Source organism: Macrobrachium nipponense, chromosome 40, assembly GCF_015104395.2.
Source record: "Macrobrachium nipponense isolate FS-2020 chromosome 40, ASM1510439v2, whole genome shotgun sequence".
Taxonomy (NCBI): domain Eukaryota; kingdom Metazoa; phylum Arthropoda; class Malacostraca; order Decapoda; family Palaemonidae; genus Macrobrachium; species Macrobrachium nipponense.
Window position 1 is genome coordinate 25,654,931 of NC_061101.1, and position 14,527 is coordinate 25,669,457.

The following is a 14,527-nucleotide window of genomic DNA, read 5'->3' on the forward strand; positions in this document are numbered from 1 at the left end:
CAGTAGTACTATTGTTTCACTTCTAATGTGTTAATTTTCTTTAAGTTCTTAGTCTCTCTGAATGAGCACATAGGTCCCAGCTCTTGGCATTCGGCCTAAATTTTATATTTAATTCCATAAGCAGATCTGTCAGTCTTTTTGTATTCCAATTTTGGTGGGTTTTTTATTTTCTTGTATATTTATAGGCATGATAATGAAATAATCACAACAAAGCTTTTCATGGGTTTGATCAAGAGTATTTTTTGGAAGTTTTTCCAATATCATAGTTTTTCTTAACATTTTCCAAAACTCAACAGACACACAAGGTTGGCAAAAAATATAACAAATTAGGACCTGAAGTAATTGTTTTTGTTGTTTGTGCCAGTGAAGTGTGAAGCCTCTGTAAATTCTTGTTCATCAATTTATGTTTACTTATCCACCTTTCTTTGCAGATTCATCAAGTGGTCAGTATTCAGCAGATACACTTCAAGCTTTGTTACAGACAGCTGCTTTAGAAAGTGAAGAAGAAACTGAGGTGAGTTTTTGTTAAGTGAATAAGCACAAAAATTTAGTTCATAATTACTTATGCAGTGCATATAAAATTGTAGTCAGTAGATGCATTTACAAGAAATATTTTCTTACCCAGCTGGGAGCTCTGGTAAGGCAGTAGATTGTATTTACAAAACATTTTTACCTAAATGTATACTACTGTAGGATCTGATATGTAAATACTTGTATCAGAATAGAATATTTCATGTACTAGATGAAGTATACTATATTTCAACAACCATTATCCAGTGATAACACCATGATGCAAATAAATTTATCACAGTTTTTGTAATGGTGATTGTCAGAACTATCACATTTCACCAAAAGCATAAAACTGGATATCAAGTAGATAATTGAAAAGACGATTCAGTATCCTCTTGAAGTCTCACCCCTCCTAGACAACAAAATTCCAAAAGTAGTGTCATTCAATATACACTATGTAAATTTATTAAAACCAGTATACAATTGCTAAGCAAATTGACTGTAATTAGAGTACTGCTTGACACACCTGGTGGAACACCATTTGTATCATAGATTAATTTTATATTCTTTTTTCCTATTTCTTTATTTTGCCACTAACCAACAAGATTGTTACCTTTGTTGTGAAAGATGCAGCTATCCTCTTTCTTTTAAATTGCTGATTATGAAAGACTATTTTTCTCTTTAGAGGAATGAATATTATAACACTCATAACTGCTTTTGTCATTCTTAAAAGGACTTATATATCATGAGTGGCAGTATTTGTTATTAGATTAACCAGTTATACTCCAAATAACACATATAGTGAGCAGTCTAGAAATTTTTAGTTCTTGAAGCCAGTTTACTTGGGCACCATGCTTACAGAATTCAAAGCATATTAATGAAGAAAAAAAATATGGCTCATACATATGAGAGAAATAAATGTGCTTGTATAGTATATTGTTTTCAGGTTTGTAAGAGGTATGTGAAGAATGTGTTGTACTTTTTGATAAATTTAGGCATAGAGAAAGGCCCATAACTGGAGAGGGCCCTTATACAAGACTGCATTAGTTAGTCATAAAGAGGATCTATGTATATTGTTTGTAGAAGTATCGCAACTGGCCAACTCACTAAATGCAAATGGCTCACTAATTCCAAACTCCCTCCGTAATCTACAAATATTACCATAACTGCTGTCATGTGAAAGTAGCCTTTGTATTTTAGGTAATTTACCTAATATATATGTACATATTTGTTTTATAAGTTATACCGTGTACAGTCGACCTCTGGTATTCGTGGGAAATGCATACCACAACCCCCGTAAATAGCTAACTAAAATTTGTGAATACTTAAAACCCCTCCATAAATGCTTATAACTGCCTATGTTTATAGTTCAAACACCAAAAAAACCCTCAAAATGCTTTTACCTGAGTATTTTAATAGTTTTATCACTAAAAGTGCATTTAGTCATGAAAATTTTATGGAAATACAGTAATCAGTGAATATTTCTCAATGAAAAATACAGGGAATAGGCAAATTTTCCATGAATAATGCATATAATACATTCCAGAGAAAAATCCGCAAATAGTTTAAATTCGTGAATGGGGGCTCCTTCGTATTTGCTTTACTAGACATTAATAATTTAAATATTGAATTATAATTTGTATAATATTGAAATTTATATTGAAGTATCCAAGTTTTATTAATGATGTACTGAAAAGTTTAAATACAATTGTAACCACATTTTTTACCTCTTCAGAATCTTGTACAGTCATTCTTAGACAAAGAAAAGGACGTGGATGAGTTTCTGAACTTATTTCTATCAAAAAGAAAAACAGCCCATCTTCGTCGCATCAAGGCAGAAAAAATTGGTGATGTAATGAGTCAGTCTAATAGTTCACAAAGTACACCTTATCCTTCAAATGCTGGGGGCTTTGGTGCAACACAATGGGCCTCACCATACCCATCTCAGCCGATGAACATGCCAATGCCTGGATACCTTTGAATAGCATTATGTTAAATCAGATATTTCTGTGGTGTTTATAAGCTAGTATATCAATATTTTTTTCTTGTTTACATTGTTAATAGATATTTCAGCTTTAATAATAAATGGTACTGATTTATTGTAATACTATACTACAGTATATGGAATAGTTGACTTATGATTTCCTGAATACCTAGCTTTTTCATGTCTTTTTTTCATTGCATGGGACTATCCTGAAGTTTGGTAAAACTCCTAATTTAATGGTTTTAGAATTTTTATAAGGTCATTACAAAAATAAAGGCATTTCGTATGACACAGGTCTCTTATGGGTGCGCCAGGGAATTATTTCTTTAATAAGTGATGTACATATATGTATTTGAATCCTTTTTTTAAGTGATTGATAAACATTACATGCATGGCTGACATACTATCATGATGGGAGTGAACTTTAAAATATAATAATTAAGGGGTATTATTAACTTACCCAAGTGATAGTGGACAAGTACTTGTATAAGCTTTATTAGAAAATTTTTGTAATGTGTGTTAATGCAAGTGGATCCCTGCACTTAAGTAACAGGTATCTTAATTATCATTGTAAATGACGTAAGATTTTTTCAAAATATACACACTCTAAGCTATACTTTTTCAGTAAATGGAATTTATTCTACTTGCAGTTATTGCATAGCAGGGTTCCAAACAACTGACAGTTATACATGACAGATCCACTACTGTATTTACATTGGGTTAGTTTTAATACTATACCATTTCTGCTTTCTTTTTATATTTTGCCAATAGAGAACATAATTGTTATTGCATACAGTGAGGTAATTTTATAGTACTGTAATAAGTACATTGCACAATGAAGTGTGGTTCTAAAATTTTTCACAATAAAGACAACTTAGCTGTATGGAAATTCATGCCCTGAGTAGGGTTGAAACCCCTTCAGTATAGGAATTTCTTGCCGTGACCTTTAGATTTTGAAAGGTCTGATACATGAAAAAGTTAACTGTTGTAACCAATTTAGTATGGGGAAGAGATTACCTTAAGCTGAAAGTAAATAAACACTGCAAAATACTGTAGTGTATAACACAATAGATTTTAGTATAAAACAGTAAGATATACCTATGTACTCCACTGATGTTTCTAAAGGTTTCATTTAGTTTTATCATATTCTATGTGCAATACAGTGTATTTTTTACCTTCTTATTTGGTCAGTTTTTTTTTTACATTGTAAAAGTAGTACAGGATATCAAAGTGGTGTTTCTTTATTATCATTTCAATAAAGATTAATTTAATGATACCTGTGATTTGTCAAAATAAGTGCTGTGAACATAGAGGATTTATTTAGCCATTTAATTTTCCCCATAATTTTTTTGTCATAAAATATATTTTTAAGATTTTTGTATGCAATCCCATAATTTACAATAGCCTTTTTGTGCCTGCACATACTTTCAGAAATACCACCTGCCTTGGGCTTTGGTCCTATGCTTAACCAATTTTGGCTTGGTTTTTCTTAATTTTTTATTTTGTCACTTCTTTCTCGCTATCCTACCAGTATTACTCTTCCTCTGTCACCCCATCCCTCAGGATGCTGTGAGGGTAGAAAGTCAACTTCCGGTTGGTCTTTAAAGGCCTCCGGGACGACATAGGGCATAGCGTCCTTGTTTTTTTCTTTTTCGCCTTACCTCTTCATGCTGGGTTCTCAAGGAGTGGACTGTACATTTCCCTAGCATTTATCCAAGCCCATATGACCAATAACACAAGTCAAACAAATTCTAAGGGGTTGGGGACTGACCCTGCTCATAATCAGTCTCCGGTTTTTTTGGTCTTTCCTGACTTAGCTAGTTTAGAGACCATGAGCCAGACTTCTCCCCTAGAAATCTCCTCATCCCCTATCTTCTTTTACCATGTCACCTGTCATCTCGGGAAATGATGCCCTATGCTCCCTTCCCACTAGTTCATACTATTTAGTGACCATACAACTGTATGAACCACAGCATTCTACCATGAAACAATGGGCCACTACAGCACCTCTTCCTCAAAAAAATGTTCTCAAGGCTTTAATTCCATCTTTTTCTACCTACCCTAAAATGTTGTCCAGTACCACCCAGCTTTTATGCCAACCTGCTTTGAACCCCAGGAGTGGGACAGGTACTTCATCCTTACCCTCCTCTTGACCGCCCTTATGCAAACAATACGCTCCACTTTCAAAAGTGCCTGCAGAGACAAGTAGGAATGGTGAAACTCCTAACAAAACACGACTGCTTACAACTTGTTATGGTGAACAGAGGCTTAGACTCGAGCAATGTCCAACCTCAAAGACCTACAAGGTAATGCCTTCCCTACCATCCCACATCATCACCTCAACATTGCACTGGAATAGTGATGATACCCTCTGAGCAGTGCATGGTTGACAATGTCAGTTGTTGTGACTGATCCATGGATCTCAAAGAACTCCTAAGTGACAGTCATGAAGTTCTCCAGTAATATGCTATACTCTTGGAGACAAGTAACAGGAAATATCCAAAAAACAAAATTTTTGCAAAGATCACATTCAGGGGGCAAGGCATTCCCACAGGATGTATACATCAGAGGTCAACATTACAAGTTCAAAAGTATACTCCTCCCCATCTATCTATCTATATCGAAGTGCCATGTCTTGGACGTTGGCGGTCATTTGCCTCCACCTCTTTCAATCTCTAGCTGCTTGTATTAGTTGATTTACAGTATAATCTCCGTCCAAGCCTCAAAATTCATTTGTCTCTTCCTTATTTCTCTTACAAGGGCTCTCTGTGTTCCAATTCTTGCTAACACCTCTTCATTTGTCACTCTTATCTGACCATGATATTCTCAGCATTCTTCCATAAAACCACATCTATGCTGCATTCAACTTAGCTTTCAATTCCCTGGTGATTGTCCAGCTCTCTGATCCATACATGAGGGTGGACCTCACATACGTTTTCAGAGCTCTTGTTCTTGTTTGAGTTCCAATTCTGCTATTTGTTAAAAGATTTTTCATATTCTTAAGAGTTTTTAGCTATCAGAATCCTCCTTTCAATACCTTGTTTTGCTCTCGCATCTTGTGTTAGTAGACTGCCCAGGTTAACAAAACTGTTTGCTTGTTTTATACTTATGTTGTTTATCAGTATATTACAATTTGGTGGATCTTGATTCTTTCATGCAACTACAACCTCTGTTTTTTTTTTACATTAATTTTGTCCCATTTTTTTCACTCTCCCTGTTAACTGTGTCTACTAATGATTGCAGTTTTTCAGTTGTGTCCGCAATAATTACTGTATCATCTGCGTATCTGATGTTATCAATATTTACTCCTCCAATCTTAATCCCTTCCAATATCCTCTATACTTCTCAAGATGTTCTCTCCATATATTGCAAACAGATCTGGTGATAATACACATTCCTGGCAAACTCCTTTTTATTTCTACCCATTCTGATAAGTTGTTGTCAAAGCTGACTGGTGCCATTTGACTCCAGTATAAGTTGGTAATGAGTCGAATGTTCTTGCTATCCACATTTATTCTTTGAAGTATTTCTACCAACTCAGTGTCCCTCACTCTATCAAATGCTTTTTCATAATCTATAAAACAACACATACATATAGAAATCTTTCTGAACTTCTATTGCTCTTTCTGTTAACATTCACATGATGAAAATTGCGTTTCTTGTTCCTTTCCTCTTTACAAATCTGTATTGTTCCTCTGCAATTTCTGGCTTTAGTTTTCTTTTTATTCTTTTTAAAATCACTTTTAGAATTATCTTTGTTATCTGGCTCATTAAACTGATGGTCCTCTATAGATTGCATTCAACTGCACCAGGTTTTCTAAGTATGGCTATGAAGATGGATTTGTACATCTCTTTTGGGATGTAACCTGTATCATATATCTTCCTGGCCAACTCTGCAATTTTTCTATCCAAAATCTCCACTTGCTAATATAATTTCAATTGTAACTTCATCGTTAACTGGGTTTTTCCTTTCTTAAAACTTTTAATATCAATGCCAAAAGTGCTGGTGCTTCGGCTACCCAGCCAAATTTTGCAGATCACATGTGGGCTTCCCCATTTGCAGCTCTCCTGACCATGACCAAGCAAATTGCCACTCACAAGAGTGCATTTGTGCCAATTGTGCTGACAAACAATGTTTTTTACTGTTGTTGCCCTGTCTACAAGATTGAATCCACTTCAAGGATGGAATAACCCTGAAGGAAACTAGATAGGATACTGCCTTGGCTTTACCACTGTCACCCTGGCCCAGATCATAACAACAGCAAAGCAAACAAACAAAACCACCACCAATATCACACCACAACCAACCCCTCCTCCCTCCTCTCCCTCTTTGATTCCCCAATCCCCACCACCACCTTAAATGCTTCCTTACCCTCATCCATTTCTCCATCCAAACTGCTGCATACCCTGAAGCACCATCATCTACCACCTCTTCCCCCTCTTCATATCTTAAGTGCATCTTTGTCAAACCCTCTTGAGGTGTTTAATTCAGAAATACCTACTTCTACAGCCCTATTTTCCCATCCCTTATTCCCAAAGCTTCCTTTCTTTAACACAACCCCCACATTTAGAAATAAATGCCTACATATTTGGAACAATTCTAAAGACCAAAAACAAATTCACCCCTTCCAAGTTTTCCCAGTCACCTGTTTGCCCTCTACCTAAGGAAAACCCTTACAGCCAAGTCTCCTTTGGAAACCATGATTCCAAACCCAACCTCATCCCTCACCTCCTCCCACACAAAATACAATACTGTTCATCATAACACTCCTGAGGTCCACAACCCTCCTGCTATCCTAACCCCCACCCCTGCCAACTTCCACAGAAGCTCCACCTGCCTCACCTTTCCCCCTACCTGTCTCCTTTCCTACTCAACCTTCCACTCAGACCTCTGTATGGAGAAAAAGTATCTTGGACCTAGCTTTACCACCAGGTTGTACGCATAAATCTCGCTCTTCCTATCCCTCCTCACCTTTAGACTTCCCATCTACAGATGAATCACCCGTTATTCTTGACATTCACCTGTCCCTACTTCATACTGAAGACAGTCCATCCCCATCTAACAACTCTTCCTTAATCATACTGACTATAATATCCCATTGTATATTTCATTCCCATTAATTTCTGTCCTCCAGTGGAACATTTGAGGCTTCCAATCCCACAGATTGATATCGGATATCTCTTCTTACTATACGTACCTCAAGTAATATGCCTCCAAGAAACTTTTCTTACCCAACCACTGATATCTATTCCTAATTACCATTTTCATCATTCTCCTCACTCCATTTCTGCTTCAATTTTAATTTATCACAAACTACCATACGTACTTATCTTTAAGCATTATAACAACCTTTCCTTGCATACTATTTCATGAGTCTTCCTACAATGATGGATTACTGCAGTATGTCTACCTTTCTCCCTCCTACCCTATTGACTTCACCGCCTTTCTAGACCTTTCCCAATTATACCTCTTACTTGTGATTGGTGACTTTAATTGCAACCACACATTATGAGGTGACTCAGTCATCAATTCCTGTGGACATGCCCTTGAACAGTTTTTAATACAGGCAGTCCCCGGTTATCGGCAAGGTTCCATTTCCAAGGGGTGCCGATAAGCGAAAACCGCCATTAACTGAAACTCAGCTATTTATGGCACCATAATGGCGCCTTATGGTGTCATAAGGCACCTTATGGCGCTGATAAACGGAACTCAGCCTGTTATGGTGGCAAAAATCGTTGATTTTATGGCGCTAGATGAGCAAAATGAAACTGGATTGCCAATTACCGGGGACTGCCTGTATCTATTTTAAACTCAGAACACCCGACACATTTTGATGCAAAAACACATTCCTTTTCTTGTCTAGATGTCACTATGCTCCCCAACTAGACTTTCATGGGTCAGCATTAGACCACTTTATAACTAGTGACCCCTTCCCTACCCTTCTTTCACATACTTCTTAATGTCACTTCCTAATCCTCCATGCATCCTTTCCATCAACCCTTGACATGCTTACATACTTCATCACTGTTTTAAGTGCTGCATTCACATCCATCCCACGGACCACCCAACATCCCTAATTATCCTTTGTTATTTTCACAGACTGCTAATTCTTTATCCCTCATCCAATCTACTAACTGCATCCATCCTGTAATCTGTGAAATTTAATTGGCTCTTTGTGGACAGCTTTGACAATGAGGAAGTAGACTCTATGGCCCGCTCTATGACTTTGACAGCATGCCCACATTTCAAAACCATCCGATATTCAGATTACTTACTTCCACTTCTTCCATAACTACTTACTAAAATCACTGGCAGTCTTTCTGGTCGATTATGTATCTCAACAAGTTACACATATTAAAATCTACTATGCTACCATGGTTAAACCCATGCCACAAGAATAGAGAATGGGAAACAGCTCTTGCCGGACTATGAATTGGCCATTCAAACCTCACACACTCCCACCTGATAAACGGATCACTTCAAACCTTGTGTACAACTTTTTTCCCTCTTTCCATATCCCATATAATCCTTTCCTACCCCAGCACACAGTCACACGCAACAGAGCCTTAACCAGCCTAACGTCTCTTCCCCATCCACCTCGCTTTCATGACATTCTCACCGAAACAAAACCCTTCTCCATAAAACATGTAATATGCTCCCTTCAACAAATAAATATTCTCCAACCAAAAATTTTGACCACATACTGTATCTATAATCAGCATAATATAAAACCATATGGTCTCCAAGGCCTGGTGCTAGATTGATATTAATTCAATTCTACTCCACCTGGAGGCCCATGCATCTGGAGGAGGTATAACAGCTTTCTGGCTGCAGACCAAGTCATTCTTTGTGTTGCTTTCATGACATTCTCACCGAAACAAAACCCTTCTCCATAAAACATGTAATATGCTCCCTTCAACAAATAAATATTCTCCAACCAAAAATTTTGACCACATACTGTATCTATAATCAGCATAATATAAAACCATATGGTCTCCAAGGCCTGGTGCTAGATTGATATTAATTCAATTCTACTCCACCTGGAGGCCCATGCATCTGGAGGAGGTATAACAGCTTTCTGGCTGCAGACCAAGTCATTCTTTGTGTTGCTGAGACCAGCAGCTGTCCTGTAAAATAATAGTTAAATATATGAAAAAAATTATGCTTTTAATGGGTAGCAATGTAAGTAGGGAGGTTTCTGTGGCTGTTGCCTTGTAGAATAGAATCAACATATCTCTGGGAAAAGATTGTAAAATACCAACAATTTTCAAAGACAAACAAGGGGTCAAAGTATGGACTGGAATCTTGCTAAGATTTTTTCATATGCAGTCTCAACTGTAAGATATTTTCCAAGTGCTAGCTGGTAACTGGTTAAAAACAATAAAAGATTGTGAGTAAGGAATCCGTGAGATCTGGCAACTCCTGCACGTATGAGGTGATAGCTGGTCAGAAACCACACACCACCTTGTAACGTATTTAGTCTTTCCTTAACCGCCTTGGAGAGTAAGACATTATCGCTTTGCTCTCCTTCCAAGCTGGTTGATTTGTTCCTGTGTTTCTTTCATTTCAGTGTACATTTGTGTGTGATTGCTTCTGCGTTATGGATTCTACTGAGTCTCCATGGCCTCGTCAACGCATGTGCCCAGGCATTCGGGGATTTCCGTGCTCAAGGTTTTTAGCTGCTGTTATCACAGACCCCACATATGACGTGCAGTAGGTGCCGTGCTAATTAGTGTACAATAACTAGTAATCCTTCTTCGGAATGTTCCTGGCCTAGTTGCAGTGGAGAGTGTTTTACAAGAAAAGGGAACATCAGAGTTTCAACTCTTCCTTCTTGGGAGGGTTTTTCTTCTCCTCAGATGGATGATTCAGCATCTCCCTCTCCCGCGATCGCTCTCCCTGTGGCTAGTGCGAGTGTGCCCCTGTCTCCTTCCTTTTCCTACATCAATTCATCGACGGAAGTATCTCGAGTACCACAGGATGATGTTATGTTTAATGTAGCCCAATCCCTCAAGTTCTAATTTTATACCTGAAAGGGAGGAGGCTGCACCATCTAATGTCTTTATTTCAGATTCGGAGTCATCCAAGATGGCAGCTGTTTGGGTATCGCTGGGGCTATGGGGGTTCACCTTCCTTGGATGGACTGCTGTCGCATTTCTTGGAGGAGCGTACCCACCCTCCGGCTCCTATAGCAGTCCCACCTCACCAGGACTCCTCTATGTTAGCTCTCACGATGTTGCCACCTTGCGAAGCCCCTTTGTCATCATTGACACTCACTGAGTTACGTCTTATCGCTCCACCAGTGAGGTCATCAACCAGCACTGGTCTTAGAGATGTTGTGATGTCACTCCCAGCATCCTCTCAGCCTAAGAATGTCAGATGCGGTTGGCGCTCATCCACCAGCTGTGACATCACCCCTACGCGATATGACGTCATCGTCTTCTCTCGCTGAGCCGTCCAAGCGTTAGTTCAAGCGGTCTACAAGAGACTGGACTCTGTTTTGCAAGAGAGGATTTCTGCTGTGTCTACAAAGAAGAAGAGTCATAAACAGGGAGTCTCTTCTCCTACTCCTGCTAGTAAGAGACCTTGTAGAGAGGAGTTTCTCTCCTTTTCCTGTTCCTTCTTCATCAACCCCGCCATTGTGTCAAGATGTTGGAGGATCAAGGACTTTGTGGTTTCATCATCTACAAGTGAAAGGAGTGCATTGCCTTCTTCCCCTCATGACTGTGTCTCTCCCATGCATGTCCGTGTTTGTGCAGGTAAGACGAGTGTTTCGCCATATGGCCCACAGGGTCATGTTTCATCCTCATACGTTCACATTCATGAGGTTGGCAGTGGAGATAGAGAAAGGAAGGTATCATCTTCTTTGAGACATGGCTGTGTATCTCCTGTACGTCATGAGGGTTAATGTATATTTGTCTTCCCTTCACAGATGTGTCTCTCCCTCTCACGTACATGTTCGTGACAGTGTGAGTCTTGAGAGCAATAAGAGTGTTTCAACATCTTCCATACGCAGACGTGAATCATCTCTGCGCATACGTGTTGACGAGATCAGGGACGACCACTCTTTATCTGTTCCTGTACCAGTTTGTCAGTGCAAGCGAAGGTTGCAGATGTGAAGGTGGCTCAAGCTTCATCTAAGGATTCTTCACTCAGCAAGACTGAGGCTGAGGGTCGAAAACGTGAGGCTTCCCTGGCCTATGGACGTGCTTCTTGTTCTGGAAGAGACCTTAGCCTTAGGAGTCCATCTCCTTCAGATAGCTCTCTTCGGTGATGTTCCTTGTCTCGGGACATTGCTCGGTTGGTGTCTCACAGTCGTGTGCTCAAATCGTCACATGTTCACGTGCGTGATTCTTCCCGCAACCAGGTACATGTTTCGCCTGGCCTGCGTGTACGTGATCCTTTACATGGTCATGTACGTGGTTCTTCTCACAAGCCTGTACACTGTTCGAGCCAGGACCATGTACAAATATTGTTGCAAGATGAGTTTTCGAGAGCCTTCAGTCTCAGGATCTTTAGGTTTTAGACCTTATACCAACCAATATTGTCCAGAATGTTGAGCTTCCTAAGGAAGCTTCACCAGTAATGTTACAGAAGGAGGAGGACACTGCCAAGCCATCTTCTTCACGTCATCGGTCGCCTGTGCTGAAGCAGGAGGAGGGTGACACCCGAGTTTATATTTTCGTTCGTAGAGGTTGTTGATCTCATTCGTGAGCTCAACAATCTTGAGTGTAGGGCACAAGCTCAATCTAATATCACTCCAACGGGATAGAGGCCTTGCTGGGTGCTAAACAGGACTCTAGAACTTCTTGTCAGGTCACACTCGGTCCATCCTGCAACATATGAACGCTTTGGTGTTGGACCAAGATGGCTCTCTGCATTCTAGTAGATCATCGAAGTTTCTTCCTCCTCCTCTCATGCAGCATAGGAAGTACTATTCTACTAACACAGTTCATTTGATGCCTCGTCACCTTAACCCGGACGAGATCTGTCTAAAGCCTGGCCTAACTCAGGAACAGGTTAGGTCTGAAGGTCCTTCCTTTCTGTCACAAGAGATCTTAGCTATGGAGACTACTGCAGCTTCCATCTTCCAGACAGTCTCCTGGCTGTACTTGTGGTCCACCGCGATAGCCAGGATTGAGGAAGGTATGGTTACTTCTTCCTCTCTCACTAAACTATTACAGTTCGAGGCTAAGGCTATTTCTTACCTGGCACACCTTAGCTCCAACCTGTGGGCCAACCACCTCCTGGCCAGGAGAGATGCAGCACTGTCCACTGATTCTTGTACAGCAATGCAATCATCAAGAGAAGTTCCCTCCAAGGGTGGTATAGCTACAGATCGAGCTTTTCCTCAATAAGTTATGGTCATTTTGTTGTCTTCTACTTGTCCTGCTCAAGAAACTAGGGTTAAGTCCACAGCCGTTAAGAAGGATGACAAGGCTCCCATTAAGAAGTCAATAGCATGCCTGAGGGAACGTTCTTGTGATCAGGAATGTTTCACTCTTAAGTCTCGCTCGAGTGGCCATGACTACTCTCCATGTAACTCACGGTCCCGCTCATGCAGCCATGACTATTCTCCACATAACGAGAGTTCCTTATGGTCGCAGACTCAACCACAGCTTTCATCTAAAAGGTCCACCCTCTCATTCTCTTGGACAGGGGCATGATAAGACAGGGCCCCTGCTCCTTCAGTCAACGACATATCCCCAAGAAAGTCCTGGGCCACGTTCGTTCCTATGCTCCAGTAACCAACAAGGATGCAAGTGATTCTGCTATTATGCTTGGCAGGCCTGATTGAGTCTTGTGACTTGGAAGCAGAAGGCCTTCTTCTCAATGCAGATAACCAAGAACTGTTGACAACCAGTTCAAATTTTCCTTCAGGTCTCGAAGCCCTTGTGGGTCCCAGAAGAAAGACGAAAGCATCATTGGGCTTGTCATGCTGACAGTGTCCTCAATCAAGTCAAACCCCTTGCCACTGGACGGGACACTTCTCTATCATCTGGCTGGTCATTTAAGATACTCCCTCCTCTCCACGGCATCGACATTTGTATGCAACCCCTCACCATGAGTTACAATCAAGACAGGTAGATCTGGACTTAGTTCATGTAACCCTGAGTCAGCTTCATTGGAGTTGACAGTGTCTTCAGTGTTCCAGGCAGTTTCATGGCTCAATCTTTGGTCAACAAAGTAGGCAAGATTTCCTTGGCTGCCATGGCTACCAACACTGAAGGGAATGCCACCCTCCTGAGACTACTGCAGTCTGGTAGCAAGACCTTCTCGTATCTGGCTCACCAACAACAAATATGTGGGCGAACTGTTTATTGAAAAGAAGAGATACTGCCCTTTCTTTAGATCTCCAGATTCGTTGGCCCTGATTCTACCTTAGAACTGAGAAACAGAACCATTCTAGGATCTTTGCCACGTTTTCCTAAGGTTGAGGCAGCAATCGACAGATGTAGAGCAGACAACAATGACTGTCTGGTCCATCGAGCTGTGAATAAGTCTTCTGGCCCTTCACATGCTAATGTAGCCAGACCTAGACCTCAGGCTGCCTCTTATTCTGCACCTAAGAAATCCCAAATCACAACTGCACCTTGTAGAGGTCACTGGCCTTTTCTGCCAAGATAACAATTCAGCAGCATCCCTTACAGCCTCATTCTGCCAAACCCATGAGAAGAGGCAGAGGCAGAGCTAGAGGAGGAAAAGGCTTGAGTGGGCCCCATCCCACTTGATGCCATTGGTGTGTGGGGTGCCTGGCAAGGCATTGGGCAACTTGGCAGCAGCACAGAGTGGAGACCTGGGTAGTAGATGTTCTGCAGGTAGGATATCTACTCCCCTTCGATTTCCTCCTCTCTCCGAGCATCCTTTCTATCTAAGAACTTGCATTCAGAGCTCACTGAAGGATCTGGCTCTCCAGAAAGAAGTGGACAAAATGATGGAAAAAGGAGTCGGGGAGGTCGTGAATGATCAATCACCAGGTTTTTGCAGCCAGGTCTTTTTGGTGGCAAAATCATCAAGATGAAAACGCCGTG

The 14,527-nt window shown here is 40.3% G+C and overlaps 1 protein-coding gene across 2 annotated transcripts in view; it reads left to right on the forward strand.

Annotated features, from left to right (window-relative positions):
* Positions 1–3,765, forward strand: part of LOC135212029 (vacuolar protein sorting-associated protein 37B-like) — a 44,530-nt gene extending 40,765 nt beyond the window's left edge. For both annotated transcript variants that reach the window (XM_064245325.1, XM_064245326.1), the window contains exons 5-6: positions 432–514; positions 2,246–3,765. In XM_064245325.1, the coding sequence (XP_064101395.1) occupies positions 432–514; positions 2,246–2,491 (329 nt within the window). In that variant the 3' untranslated portion in view covers positions 2,492–3,765. The remainder of the gene's footprint in view (positions 1–431; positions 515–2,245) is intronic.
* The last annotated feature ends 10,762 nt before the right edge of the window (positions 3,766–14,527 follow it).